This window comes from Poecilia mexicana, unplaced genomic scaffold (genome assembly GCF_051168715.1).
Source record: "Poecilia mexicana isolate PSO_F unplaced genomic scaffold, ASM5116871v1 scaffold_8, whole genome shotgun sequence".
In the NCBI taxonomy this organism is placed as follows: Eukaryota; Metazoa; Chordata; class Actinopteri; order Cyprinodontiformes; family Poeciliidae; genus Poecilia; species Poecilia mexicana.
The window spans coordinates 15,677,449-15,690,957 of record NW_028263377.1 but is presented as its reverse complement, the minus strand read 5'-3'; the positions used below and the strand labels follow the sequence as shown (position 1 = coordinate 15,690,957).

The 13,509-nt window shown below is 34.6% G+C and overlaps 1 protein-coding gene across 1 annotated transcript; it reads left to right on the top strand.

The window, feature by feature from the left end:
* The first annotated feature begins 1,795 nt into the window (after positions 1-1,795).
* LOC106929360 (nuclear GTPase SLIP-GC-like) lies at positions 1,796-12,135 on the top strand. Its single transcript, XM_088008349.1, has 22 exons — positions 1,796-2,149; positions 2,301-2,382; positions 3,488-3,600; positions 3,685-3,729; positions 4,241-4,279; positions 4,629-4,653; positions 4,745-4,822; positions 5,063-5,156; positions 5,617-5,833; positions 5,926-6,159; positions 6,541-6,735; positions 6,835-7,010; positions 7,615-7,708; positions 7,786-7,873; positions 7,956-8,077; positions 9,010-9,186; positions 9,283-9,437; positions 9,518-9,635; positions 9,735-9,843; positions 9,931-10,064; positions 10,697-10,778; positions 11,295-12,135. Exons 2-22 carry the CDS (start codon positions 2,316-2,318, stop codon positions 11,360-11,362), a joined length of 2,430 nt encoding a protein of 809 aa, XP_087864475.1. The 5' UTR covers positions 1,796-2,149; positions 2,301-2,315; the 3' UTR covers positions 11,363-12,135.
* Positions 12,136-13,509: the final 1,374 nt, after the last annotated feature.

The window sequence follows — 13,509 nt, the reverse complement described above, 5'->3', positions numbered from 1 at the left end:
AATAGCACATTTCAAATGTGCTATTTTGAGCTCTTAAAACGTTTATTCTATCTGCATTTATTTATCAGCGCCAGCTAACTGGGAAAATGTAATAATAACTGTAATCCTGCGTAGTAACCGTTCTTCCTAACGATCAGATTTTTTCACTTTCAGTTTCGGTTCTTGGAAATGGATACCTTTGTATGTGACAGACTAAACCGGTGGGGTCTCAGTGAGTTTATTGAAATATATATATATATATATATATATATATATATATATATATATATATATATATATATATATATATATATATATATATAATTATTTATCGAATGTAATGTGTCGTCAAAGAAATTAAATAACGTGTACGCAGCAGCCCATAGTTGGCTTAAGACAAGTTACAACTGGAAACAGGAAGAAAACAAGAAACAAGACAGTCGCTACCTTGCGTGCAAAACAGAGAGTACGTTGTCATGGGACGCAGGTATTTAAGAATATGCTCCTGGAAAAAGCTTGGAAAGTAAATCAAGCAAGTTTTGATTTTGTGGGATGGCTTCAGCTACAATGAATTGCTGATATTAAATCATCTGATAGATTATTTTTATCATGACATATAAATGAGATTTTACACAAATCAGAGGTGTGAAGTGAAGAGATGGAATAAAAAAATGTGAATGTGTTCAAAACGTGCGTAAAATCACTATTATCTATAAGTGATGGAACAAATGGCTTGCAGTCAGATTTCACTTCCAGATACAGTTTTCCTCCAGAGGTATAATGTTTTATGATCAGATAGCAGGTCCAGACAAAGTACCACCAAGGGACCCAAAGGTCCTTAGTCAGCAGGGAGACATACAGACATCTTCAGTGATTTTCTATAGATTTACAGAGGACTTACTGCGAGGACAATGATCACAGGGTCGCTTGGTTTGCAAAAGCGGAAATACAATTTAAGGAGTTGTTTTTGCGAAAGGATTGTGGCTTCTCTCTAGGTCAAACTGACCTGACTCCTTTCCTTCGCAAATGGAACCAAAAAATTACTTGGAAAGGATGGCTGTTGGATAGATAAGAACAACAATCTGAGATAAATTGGTCTATTCAGCAATTCTGAAATGGAGCAGATGCTGAGTTCGTGAGGTCTCCAATATTTTTAAAGGTTGTCCAACACATAGTATAAGGCATGCCAGAATCCTTACATAAATCATTGGTCGAAACTTTCCAACTTACACCAGTGAAGATGGGACTGTATAAAAAGGGTGATGTTAAGAATACGGGGAATTTTTTGTTGAGACTTTGTAAGATTTTTGAGTATTGAACTGATAAAACTGTAATGAGGAATCCGTGGTAGTGTAATAAATCTCTATGGCCTAACAGCAAGAACTACGTCTCCATGCGTTATTTATATTTTAAGAGTTTAGCCACCTTTCAATTCTCCAATAGGTTCTTACCGTATTTGTTATATAGTTATCTTTGATCCCATTTGTTTGTTTTTTAAATCACGTGTTCTGTATTCTTCAATTTCTTTATTTTGAAACTGTAGCTCGGTTTCCAAGCTAGAGCCGCCCAACCCCCGCCGTCATTCCTCCACCCAGATCCCAAACAAGCCGACGCAATAAGCAAACACCTGGTGAAACTGCGCATCTGCTGAGCTCGTTATACCAGCTGCTTCTCAGTGCAACGCTGGTAAACGAATCAAAGCAACACTCCAGTTATGTTTTTAAAGAGGAAATAACATTATTTTAAAAAAGTTGATTTCACACCCTGCCCCTTTAACTGAGATATGTAACAAGTTTTAAAGCGGCACCAAGACATTTAAGGAGATGTGCAATGTTTTAACTAAAAGCATACCTGCCAGGGTCTTTGTATCTTTTCTTTATTTGTAAAATGTTTTCTAATGACTGCTTCTGCCATTTTACATTCAGCCGCTTTTCTCCCCTGATCGCCCCCATGAGTTTTCCTTCAGACCACACCCACTTCAATGTTTTCTTTGCTCTGTCAGTAATCTGGCTCTCTGTGAGAAAACGTGCAACATTTCATGTTATCTTCTTCAAAAGGTCCGTTTTGAACTTTTTTCCCGCAATTTTCCTGGATTTTTTTCCCTCTGTATTTTTGCAATTTTCTTCTCCTCCCTTCCTGCGTGACTTCTTTGCATTACCTTCAGAAACAGGTGAGCATTTCAAATGTGCTATTTTGAGCTCTTAAAACGTTTATTCTATCTGCATTTATTTATCAGCACCAGTTTACCGGGAAAATGTAATAATAACTGTAATCCTGCGTAGTAAACGTTCTTCCTAACGATCAGATATTTTCACTTTCAGTTTCGGTTCTTGGAAATGGATACCTTTGTATGTGACAAACTAAACCAGTGGGGTCTCAGCGAGTATATTGAAATATTTCAAGGTAAAGTATGACAAATCCTGACTACTAATGAGGAAAGCTCTTTTGTTCATTGTATTTGGTTTACCAACATAACTTTAGCTATAGTAATAATAAAACCAATTATTTCTCCTGACTGGACATAATTTTAAAACCAATCACATCTGTTGTTGAGCAAGTGAATGCGCATAAATTTTTGTTCAAACAATAGAGCTTTGTTGTCAAACTTCTCCTTAATGTGTTTTAAAGGGTCTAACCTTTGTTTCTCCATTAGATGGCACTGTAAAATCTACAGAACATTTGAATGGTTTTAATTAAAAAAGTCAGCTCTTGAGGGCCAAATTTTACTTTCATAGTATAAATGTTTACACAAGGGCAGCATTATGTAAAAATACCTAGATTTAAGATAAGATGAGATATTCCTTTATTAATCCACAGTGGGGAAAGTTACATTGTTACAGAGGACAGAGCATAACCAATATAAAAATCTATATATCCAAAAAAAATACAAGTGAATATAGAAATACTGAAATAGTATTGTATGAAATATAAATTAATTAATTAATTAATTCCAGGTTTATTGCTTGTAGTGGAGAGTAGTGAACTACTGAGAGCAACGGGTGTTGTGCAGTCTGACGGCGGCTGGAAGGAAAGATACGGTATCTTTCCTTCACCCACTTAGGGTGCCGCAGCCTGGCACTGGGAGCTGCTCAGTGCTGTCAGAGAGTAAATATGAAGCATGACTTTTGTGAAAAGTTTGAGGAGAAATTAAACAAACTAATGTGCCAGTTAAAGTCATTTTCAGGCTTGTGATGTTACAAAATAGACTATAGGTACAGGGAAAAGTAGCATAATTTATTAGTGACCCTCTGCCTTTTCTTTCTGTAGTAAGCCATCAACTTTTACCATCATAAAAACACGATTTACTGAAAATACAAAAGCTCTATCCTTATTTTATAAAAACAGTTTTCTCATACAATCACTTACTGGAAAAAAAATGGTCTCTTATTCATAAATAACATTGCTTATAACATTTCCTCTCTTGCATGAAATAGATTTTTGCCTCTCTTTAAAATTATATTTCTAAGGTTGTGGTTAACAGAGTCTCATTAGTCTCATTTGATTACAGATCAAGGGGTTGACACAGAGAGCCTTTATTGTCTTGAGGATGAGGATATTGACAAGCTGATTACAAAAGTGGGACCGAGAGCTCGGTTCAAGAAAAGACTCAAGCAGTTAAAGGTAATGCCATACATTATTAATCATTTAGTACCACGTCTATAGATTTAAACACATTGTATATGTAACATTTTATTTTCATTTTAGGAAGAAGAAAACAGTAATAGTGACAAAGAAATTTGTCCTAAACCAGTAAGGCAAACCTCTTCTCACAATAAATGTCAAATATTACATCCATTAACTATCAATATTAAATGATCTTAGACTAGATTAGGAATACCCTTTATTTTCCTGAAGTAAGGAGTTCAGCAGGTGTAACAGCAGCAAACTGACAGGAAATTGAGGCATGTTGGTTCACATAAAGATAAATAGTATAAAAATATTTAAAAACAAATTTAAGAATAATATAATGCACAGTAAAGACAAATTTACCACATAAAATACTGCACAGTCATCAAAAATAACATCCTGTTATCATATGTGCAACTGAGCAGGATAATTTTTAAAACTGTGTGTGTTTGTGTGGGGGTGTGTGTGTGTGTGTGCGTGTGTGTGCGTGTGTGTGTGTGTGTGTGCGTGTGTGTGTGTGTGTTTGTGCAGTAAAAGACAACAGACCAAACAGCAAACAATAAGAATGTGAAAAAAACAGCACAATTTTTTCTAAAACTGTGTTTGCCTAACAAAAATAATTATTTTACCTTAGTGCCAAGAGCAGAATGAAGATCCAGTTGATTTGACAAAGGTAAGTGTAGGACTACTCTGGTTTCTACTTTTCTATTTCTTCTTCTTTCTTTTTTTTTTACAAACAAAAATCTGAAAATCATCTCTTGTATTTGTATGTGGGCCTCCTTACTCTGACACCCCTGAATAAATCTAGGACAGGCACTTGCCTTCTGAAGTAACTTAATCCTTCCTAGACATATTGGTCCTCTTTTTTTAAATAAATTACCCCTGTGACAGCTGACTTTATGTAAGAGTAATGACACCTTTTATTGATGCTAATCAAATAAAATATCCAGCCAAAAAGCTAGTAAATATATTTTATTTAAATATACAAAATCTAAAAAAATTATTTTTGTGTGCATCCTCAGATTTTACCCTCCACCAGTAATACAGGTGGGAAATATAATGTCTTAATCTATGTCTCATATTTTTCATTGTTTTTGAGAGACCCAACTAATCTGTTTTTTTTTTTTTTTGTAAAAAGAAAAGCGAAAACTTGACCTTCAGGAAGAATCTAGCATAAAGAAACCAAAGCTACAGCGTAAAAGATCTCAATTCACAGGTATTGATATGTTTTGATCAATGGTGTCAAAATAATGTTGATGTAGAAATATGATGCATTTTTAGGTAAGCATAGAATATTTTGTCAGTGTACTACAATAAATAAAATCTATTTTGATAAAATTATGTGTAAAATATTTTACCAATATTTTACCAATATTGGTAAAATATTGAAGAAGTGAGAGTAGCAATAAAATGAACCAATGTTGTTGCTAAGCCTTTGTATTGTTTTCACTAACAGAATCAATGATAATGAATGATGTGAAAAACATAATGACACATGTTCATGATAAGCTACAAAATCAAGAGACCACAGATCTTAATGAATTCCTGATGTAAGTATAATTTTCTATTTTTCCGTCATGCCTTACAAACAAATAATCACAAGTTTGAGCTCAAATTTTCCCTGTTTATGTGGTTGTTTTTCTCTCTTTTCTCAGTTTTGTAGGTCTGTTTGATTTTGTTTTAATTAAAGACACAATTTGTCACAAAAAATTCCTACCTCTTGTCATTATTTGGCTTCTCTGGTAATTCCACAGAAATTCATTAAACAAAATGTGTTCATATCATGATGGCAGTGTTTGTGAAGAGTAATTGATGTGAAATGAAGTCTGGTGGATGGTGATTTCATAGTATAAAGTTCATGGTACTGGTGCTTCTAGGTCTTCAGGAATACAGGCAAACTATGGCGATGTGATCTACAAAGGTGTACCATTATGACACAGCCTGGGTTAAGTTTTTAGATAATTCTTTGTACAGGTGGAAGTAATTTAATTTTTTCTTAATTTTCAACAGGACCAAAATTAGAGATTTGGAAACAGACAAAAGGGAGCTGGTTGGTGTTTTTGGTAAAACTGGAGCTGGAAAGACCTCATTGATTAATGCAGTCATTGGTGTGAAGAAACTTTTGCCATCTGGAGATGTAGATGCATGTACCTCGGTCATGATCAAAGTGGAGGCGAACGGTCTCAACTCGAATTATGAAGCAGAGATCGAGTTCATCAACAAAGAGGTGAACAGAACCATCAAGCTGTTTGTTCACATTATAACCTGGAGTATTGCAGGGTTACACACTTAAAACCAAACACAATATTTCCTTTTCAGGAGTGGGAAGATGAGTTGGGGACCGTAGATCGCTTTCTTGAGGATGACGAAGAGCAGGAGAACCATGACGATGATGAAGAGAACGATGGCTATCATGACCTTATTGAGAAGCTTACAGCAATTTATGGAGAGGAATGGAAACAAAAATCATCACAACAGCTCATGGATAACAGATACTTCAGAGAGATTCCAGAATTTCTTCAGTCCACAAAGAAGATTTTAATTTGTGAATCGGTGAGATGTGACTTTTAGGTCTGGACAGATACTGATAATACTACAAATCATAACTGGTCAGGCGTCATGTATTAGGTTGTGGTTTTGAACGATAGACTTTTGGCATCACCTGGCCCTCTAAATTGACCCAGTCGAAAACATTTGGGGTCATTCATATAAAGTATACTGACAGGTATACAAAAAGTGGAGATAGTCTATGAATCATACTCATGTTTTAAAATCAAATCAAAATGAGAATCTGTAGCAAAACTTGATAAATTATGTTTGAAATGTTGCCAGTTCTTTGTTAGCTACTTAGTACAAAGAACAGGTTTCAGGGTGGAGACACACCATGTGTGCTTCACCTTTCATTTCATGGACTGCTTTACTTTGCTCCATCAGGCTATAGAGCTATCAGCAAAAATGTTGAAGTACACCAAGCAAGGAGAAGACAAAGATATAAAAAGGTGGTACTGGCCTCTTGTGAAGTGTGTCACTGTCAAAGTACCACAAAATCCTTTTCTCCAGCATGTCACACTTGTGGACCTTCCTGGAAATGGAGACCGTAACAAGAGTCGAGACTCAATGTGGAAAAAGGTAATTTGTACCTTCATACCATGGTATTCACTCTTTCAACTTTTAGATTTTAGAAATATTGTTAAAGCATTCATTTTCACTCCACCATTGTCACCTCAGGTTGTTGGAAACTGTTCTACGGTGTGGATCGTATCTGAAATCAACCGAGCAGCATCTGATAGAGAATCCTGGGAGATCCTGAAAAGTGCCAGTAATTTCCTTGGAAATGGTGGCGAGTGTCGATACATTCACTTCATCTGCACCAAGTCTGATGTTTTAGGAGATTTACATGATCCGTAAGTTTGCTGATACACTAAAGGTGGAAAATTTAAAGAGTCAATTCAGACATCAGTGAAGATGGGTCAAAGATCCAATAGTTGTACTTAGAAACAGTATTAAAAAAACCCAATCACACTAGCAATGCTGTGAAGTACATTGTTATCTGTTGGGAATGATTGTCAGGAACATTGAGCTAAACATCCACCAAAAGTGATTAGCTGGTTTATGAGTGTAGATAAATGACTCTGTCACAGGTTTTCAGTAAACTGAAAGTAGAACAGACGTTTATAGTTTAAAATAAAAATATGGCTGGCTAAAGGAACACACAGATACTGTAGGGTAACTATAAGGTCCCCAGTAAGTAAAATAAATGTGTGTGTTACATATGTTTTTTAATCCTTTTATTGATGATTTTAAAAGAAAAACTTATTCACCAAGCATTCATGTCCACCGGAACTTAAAGTTCATTTTTGAAATGTTGCAAATAACTCAGAACTGATTGTTAAAAAATAAAAAAGATCAAATACTTTTTAAGGTGCCTCATTTATATTTGTAGTAATTGCTACATTTCATGACGTGATTTCTGTCATAAAGTTTTCACTGGTGAATGTTTTCTTTTAGTTCACCAGCTGATGCTCAGGCCAAAATCCTAAATAGAAACTTAAGAGCCAAGGAAGCGGTGGGCAAAGAATTCAACAAGCTAAACAAGATAAAGGTGAGCTTTGAACAGCATATGATTTTCAAATTGATCATCTACAATTAAGTAACATGAACAAATCAAATTCCCCACAGAAATATTTTAGTAATGAGTGTTTCAAAGTCTTCACAGTGAGCTCTGCAGAGTTTCTGAAACCAAAATACCTAAAGCCGGAGGACACTGGTAGGCTACAACTTAAAATGGAAGATTCCTCAGTAATGCAGCCTCAGTTTTATGCTAATATGACCTTATTGTGTTTTCAAAGAAATTCCTGAGCTTCAAGATTTTTTGCAAAATCTAAACGACTCTCACTCAGTGACGCTAAACTACGTTTCTGGAGCTCAAGGGATTCTGTCTTTGATTCAAGGGGCCAGCTTGAAAAAAGTGGTAAGGCTGAGAAAAGAAGAATCTTAATTTTTCCAGTTATCTTTAATATCAAACGAAGACGCACTTTTTGTGATACAGATTTGCAGATCTTTGTTTTACTTGACAGCCTCTGTATATTCTTGGTTCAGAATATACTTTTCTTATAATTCCTTCCCTTTTGATAAAAAAAAGACCAGATTAAAGCTGCCATATATAACTTTAAGAATTTTTTTTCACATATTTGTTGAAACTGTCACTGTGTGATGACAGTACAATATAAGACAGAAAATATGTGAAAACATTTAGCTACTCTGCCTTCTCCCACTGCTCACTAGAAGCCAACTAGAAACAACCAAGCAGAGTCAAGAGGAGGGCTTTACCGCTGTCAATCATTCCTGTGTCCATGCTGCTCACCCTCCCTGCTATTTGTTATGATATAGTTTCTCCCCATCAGCAGAGCCTGTCATTAATGCTAAGGATAGTTAGTATGTAAAATCCTGTAACGTTGAGTCATTTCTCCCTCTTTAGCACATTTAGCAGCGTGTCCACAAGGTTGATTGACAGCACTAAGATGCTTTTTCTGGCTCTGGTTAGTTCTTTTGATTGGTAGCGGTGTATTGCTTTAGATGGCAAGAACAGCACAGGTAGGAAGTGGAGGAGCTCGATCTTTTCATAGATTTGCCTCATATAGTCATGATAATTTGGCAATAGTTTTAACAAATATGTATAAAACATATTTTTTAAATAAAAGTTACACACTGCAGCTTTTAATAACACTAACCTCAATGTCTAAAAAGATCCTTGCTTCTTACTGATCTGTTAGCAGTTCTATATCTGAAGTTTGTTCCAGTTTCTTGACCTAATGTTTGATTAAAATTAGCTAACCAGGATCCAGTGAACTTCAAATGACTCAGTTAATGATGTTTTAAATGAATAATGTGTATTTCTTTTAGGCTGACTGTTACAAAGTTGTGTGTGACGACCTTGAGACAAACCTGATCTGTCAACTTGATGGAATCAGAGATGAAATGCGGGACATCTACAGCACCTTTATAAAATGTCTTGATGAAGGAGTTGAAACTTCCAAAAGTTCTTGTAAAAATACCCTGAAATTCTTCTTATATCCTACAGTACGTAATCTGATAGTTTTATGAATCTATGTTCTAACCAGTTTCTATTTTTGTCCTTTTACTTATTTCTTTTTAATATCTGTTTTTTTTTTCCAGAGAAAGAGTGGAAGTGCCCAATACTACATCCTGAAGAGTGTCGTCAAAAATGGTGGCATCCACAAACCAAAAAAGGGGAAAGAAATAAATTTCAACATGAAATTAACTTCATTCTTGAATAAAAGCATCGATGAGGAATTCAGAAAAACCTTCCCGTAAGAACTTTATAAAAACAGTTGCTTTACTGAAACTTAGGATCTTCTATAAATAATTCAAATGTGGTAAAATTTTTCAGCAATGAAGGAAATTGTGGTCCATTCAATGGAGTGATCAATAAGTTTTCACTTGACACTGAAAAACTAAAACCAAAGTACACGGATGCAGGACTGCAGCTGACTTTTCTCAAGACAGAGGTATGAGAAAACATTTATACTGAATCCAACTGCTCTAAATCATGTAATAGGACAATTCATTGACTCTCTGGGTTTGACTCTTGACTGTTTTTTCCTTAGGAGGAAAAGATTAAGACAAAACTGAACAAAATGATTCGTGACAACAAAAAAGTCATCTACATGAGTCTAACAAAAACAGTTGAGGAAATCATGAAAGAGTGCTATGAAAGTAATAGCTGGTTTTTTTCATCAAAACAATAAATGCTACTAATTTATGTTATTGTTTGGACATTAATTAACTTCTCTTTTTTTGTAGAAGCAGCAGAGTTTCGAGGAAAGAACACACTGCAGAACATAAGGGAAACAATACATGTCTATGTGCACAATTTCCAGAACAGCATGTTTGAGAAAGCCAAAAATGTCATGTTGGATCTTCTCCTCAAACTGATGGTTTGTTTCATTTTATGCATAAAAATTTCATGATTACATTTAACAGACAATGTCTTTTAAAAGCATCCACATCCATTCAGCTTTGTGATATTTTATCAGATTACAACCACTAAGAATGAATGATTCATTTATTTGTAGACTAGCACAAATGAATCATTGTCAATTGGAAGGAAAATTATGTTTCGGATATTATTCTTGCATTCATTCCCTTGAGGTTATACTGAGGTAATAATATGTTTTAGAATACTTTTCTACCAAGTTTATTTTTCTAGAGATTAAATATTTTGTCTATTTTCTTTGGAAAATGCCTCAAACTCTGTCAGACTGAATTGTCTGTGAATATCAGTTTTAAAGTCTTGCCACCGGCTCTCAGTTGGATTTACATCTGCACACTGACTTTGAGCGTTCCTCTGTACCTCTGGCTGCATGTTGAGTGTTGTCCTGTTGGATGGCGAGGTTCAGTCTTCTGCAGGCTCTTTTGAGTTGTTTTCCCAGGATTTCCTGTATTTGGCTACATTCAATCTAAACTAAACTACTTCTATATGACTGCTGAAAAGAAGCATTCCAACATTCATAAGCATTTGTAAATTCGTATCAATAAATTCTTACTAATTGTTATGATGATAAATTAGGCGGATATCCTGGGTCTTCTGGAAAAAGACATGATGGAATCGATTGAACTGTCCCTCAAGACTGAAGACTGTACAATCCCAGGTAAAATTACCACATGATCCTCTCTTGGCAGTTTTAGGCTAAAAATAATCTTTGGTTTAAGATATTTCTTCTGACACCAATTTTGGATCTTAAGTGTCTGAAGTGATCCAACCAGAGTTTTAGCTTTTATCTAGTGGAGGAGGTTAAAGATGGCCGTCCAACCTCAAAATATTTGAGCTCATTAAATTGTCTAAAAACCAGGTGAAAAACTCTAGTCATTTGGTGGAATACCAATAGATATTTTAATTGATATTTATTAAAATTCAGTAACTAAGACTTTAAATAATTTAATGCTTGGAGTTATTTGCTAAAATTGAAGCAAACAAAGTAAATTATTTTCATGTCTCATCTTTTGAGAAATACTTATTTAATTTCCTATTAAATTCAAACATCTTTGATTGAAAATACTTTTGAATATAAATCTGTCAAGGGTATGAATTATTTTTGGACAAAACTGGAAATATGTCACTAACATTCCTGTCATCAAACATTTAATGACAAACGTTACTTCCTTAGATGTGTCAACGGAGCTTGGAATGGTTCAGAAACTCTGGGAGGAGCTGAACAGCAGCACGGACACATAAATATCCTGAAATGGACACGACGTTTTAATCAAATCACATCCCATAGAAATGGCAGCGACTGTGAACTCTTTTTCCAGATAAGTTGGCAAAGATTTATGATACTTTGTATTTTCTTTCATTTAAAACATTCAGACCTGGAATTATCCTCTTAGCATCATTGCAATGACTCAATATTCTGACATTTGTGTGTCTTTGTTTCTGCTTTATCACAAGATGTAACATGTGGCTCTGATTGGCCGCATGAAATCCTCTTTGTACAGATTTGATGGACTGATTTTGTTGGCGCCTGTGTTGTAGACATGATTTATATGTTCTTTAAAACTGCCAGCATTCCCATTTATTTTAAGCGAGTTGTTGGCAAGTTAATACTAAGAAATAATATAAATATATTTTCATAATAATGACAGGTCAGAATCTTTATTCCTCTCAAAAAGATTGTTTTTGTTATCATGTGTATTTTCTGAACATTAATAAATAATGTTTGAAATGTATGTGTATAAATGTGTTATTTGCTAACATAGCAACTAATATTTCTTGTCACCTTTCATATCCTTCAACAAATATAAATGATATAAATGCCAATTTATACATTTTTGGCAAAAAAATATGCATTTGTAAATTGTGTGATAAATGAATATTTTTGAACAGTTGGGCTTTCTTAATTGTACCTGTTCTGCTGTGTTTTTTTTGTTGTTTTTTTTTCATTTAAAAAAATGTAATCATCTGTTGTAATGTAGAAATTGGATGAAAATTTAATAAAAACGTGAATCTTATCATTTCTAGAATTGTTTGTTTTTAGGACCCACAAATTCCAAACAAATGAGCACAATTGAAGTTATAAAGCACTTTTTGTTTGTTTAGCATGTCCTGTCAGCAAAGTGGCACAATTGTTGTCTGAGTGTCAAGGTGAAGCCCAACAGATTTACTTTCACAAGCGGGGCATTAAGGCTTTCATCATAATGCTTGATGTGCATATACAACTTTATTAGAAATTTATTTGGGTTTATTTAAAATTTAGTGGACACCGATGTGAAGGAATGGGGAGAAGGTGGTGTTGAGGAAAATAAATATTCTTAGTGTTTAATACAGTTATATCTTACGACGTGAAAATAGTGGACTAAGCAAGATTCCTTTGGATAGCATCTTAGAGGGCTTTAAATTAGTCCTGCAGAAAATAATGTTATCAGGAAGGAACCAGGCACACAGGCCTGTCTCAAATGAGCAGCAGCGAGGAGACATCTCAAGTCATCTCCATCAGAGAAACACTAAAACTTACGGACAAACAACACATAATACTAACAACAATAATTGCAATTTAATTAGTAGAATACCATTTAAACATGACTTAACTAATTTGTAGTTTTATATTAATTACTTGGAGTCTCTAACCTAGGTCAAGCGGTAATATCACTTAGTTACATATAATCAAAACTAGCATAATGTTAATTGGAAAATGTTTAGAATGAATGTGTTTATATTGAAAATGCTCAGGTATATTCTATAAGTGTTTTATTCTTAAAATCTGCACTTTGATCTAAAGAGGATGCAGAAGTTCTGAACCACTTTGCGTAGCAGGCTTCCTGTCAATTTAAAATTACTGCACTGATCTGGATCGTGGCTTCTCTCTAGGTCAAACTGACCTGACTCCTTTCCTTCGCAAATGGAACCAAAAAATTACTTGGAAAGGATGGCTGTTGGATAGATAAGAACAACAATCTGAGATAAATTGGTCTATTCAGCAATTCTGAAATGGAGCAGATGCTGAGTTCGTGAGGTCTCCAATATTTTTAAAGGTTGTCCAACACATACTTAGTATAAGGCATGACAGAATCCTTACATAAATCATTGGTCGAAACTTTACAACTTACACCAGTAAAAATGGGAGTGTATAAAAAGGGTGATGTTAAGAATACGTGGAGATTTTTTGTTGAGACTTTGGAAGATTTTTGAGTATTGAACTGATGAAAGTGTAATGAGGAATCCGTGGTAATGTAATAAATCTCCAGCTCTATGGCCTAACAGCAAGAACTACGTCTCCATGCTTATTTATATTTAAGAGTTTAGCCACCTTTCAATTCTCCAATAGGTTCTTACCGTATTTGTTATATAGTTATCTTTGATTCCATTTGTTTTTGTTTTTAAATCAC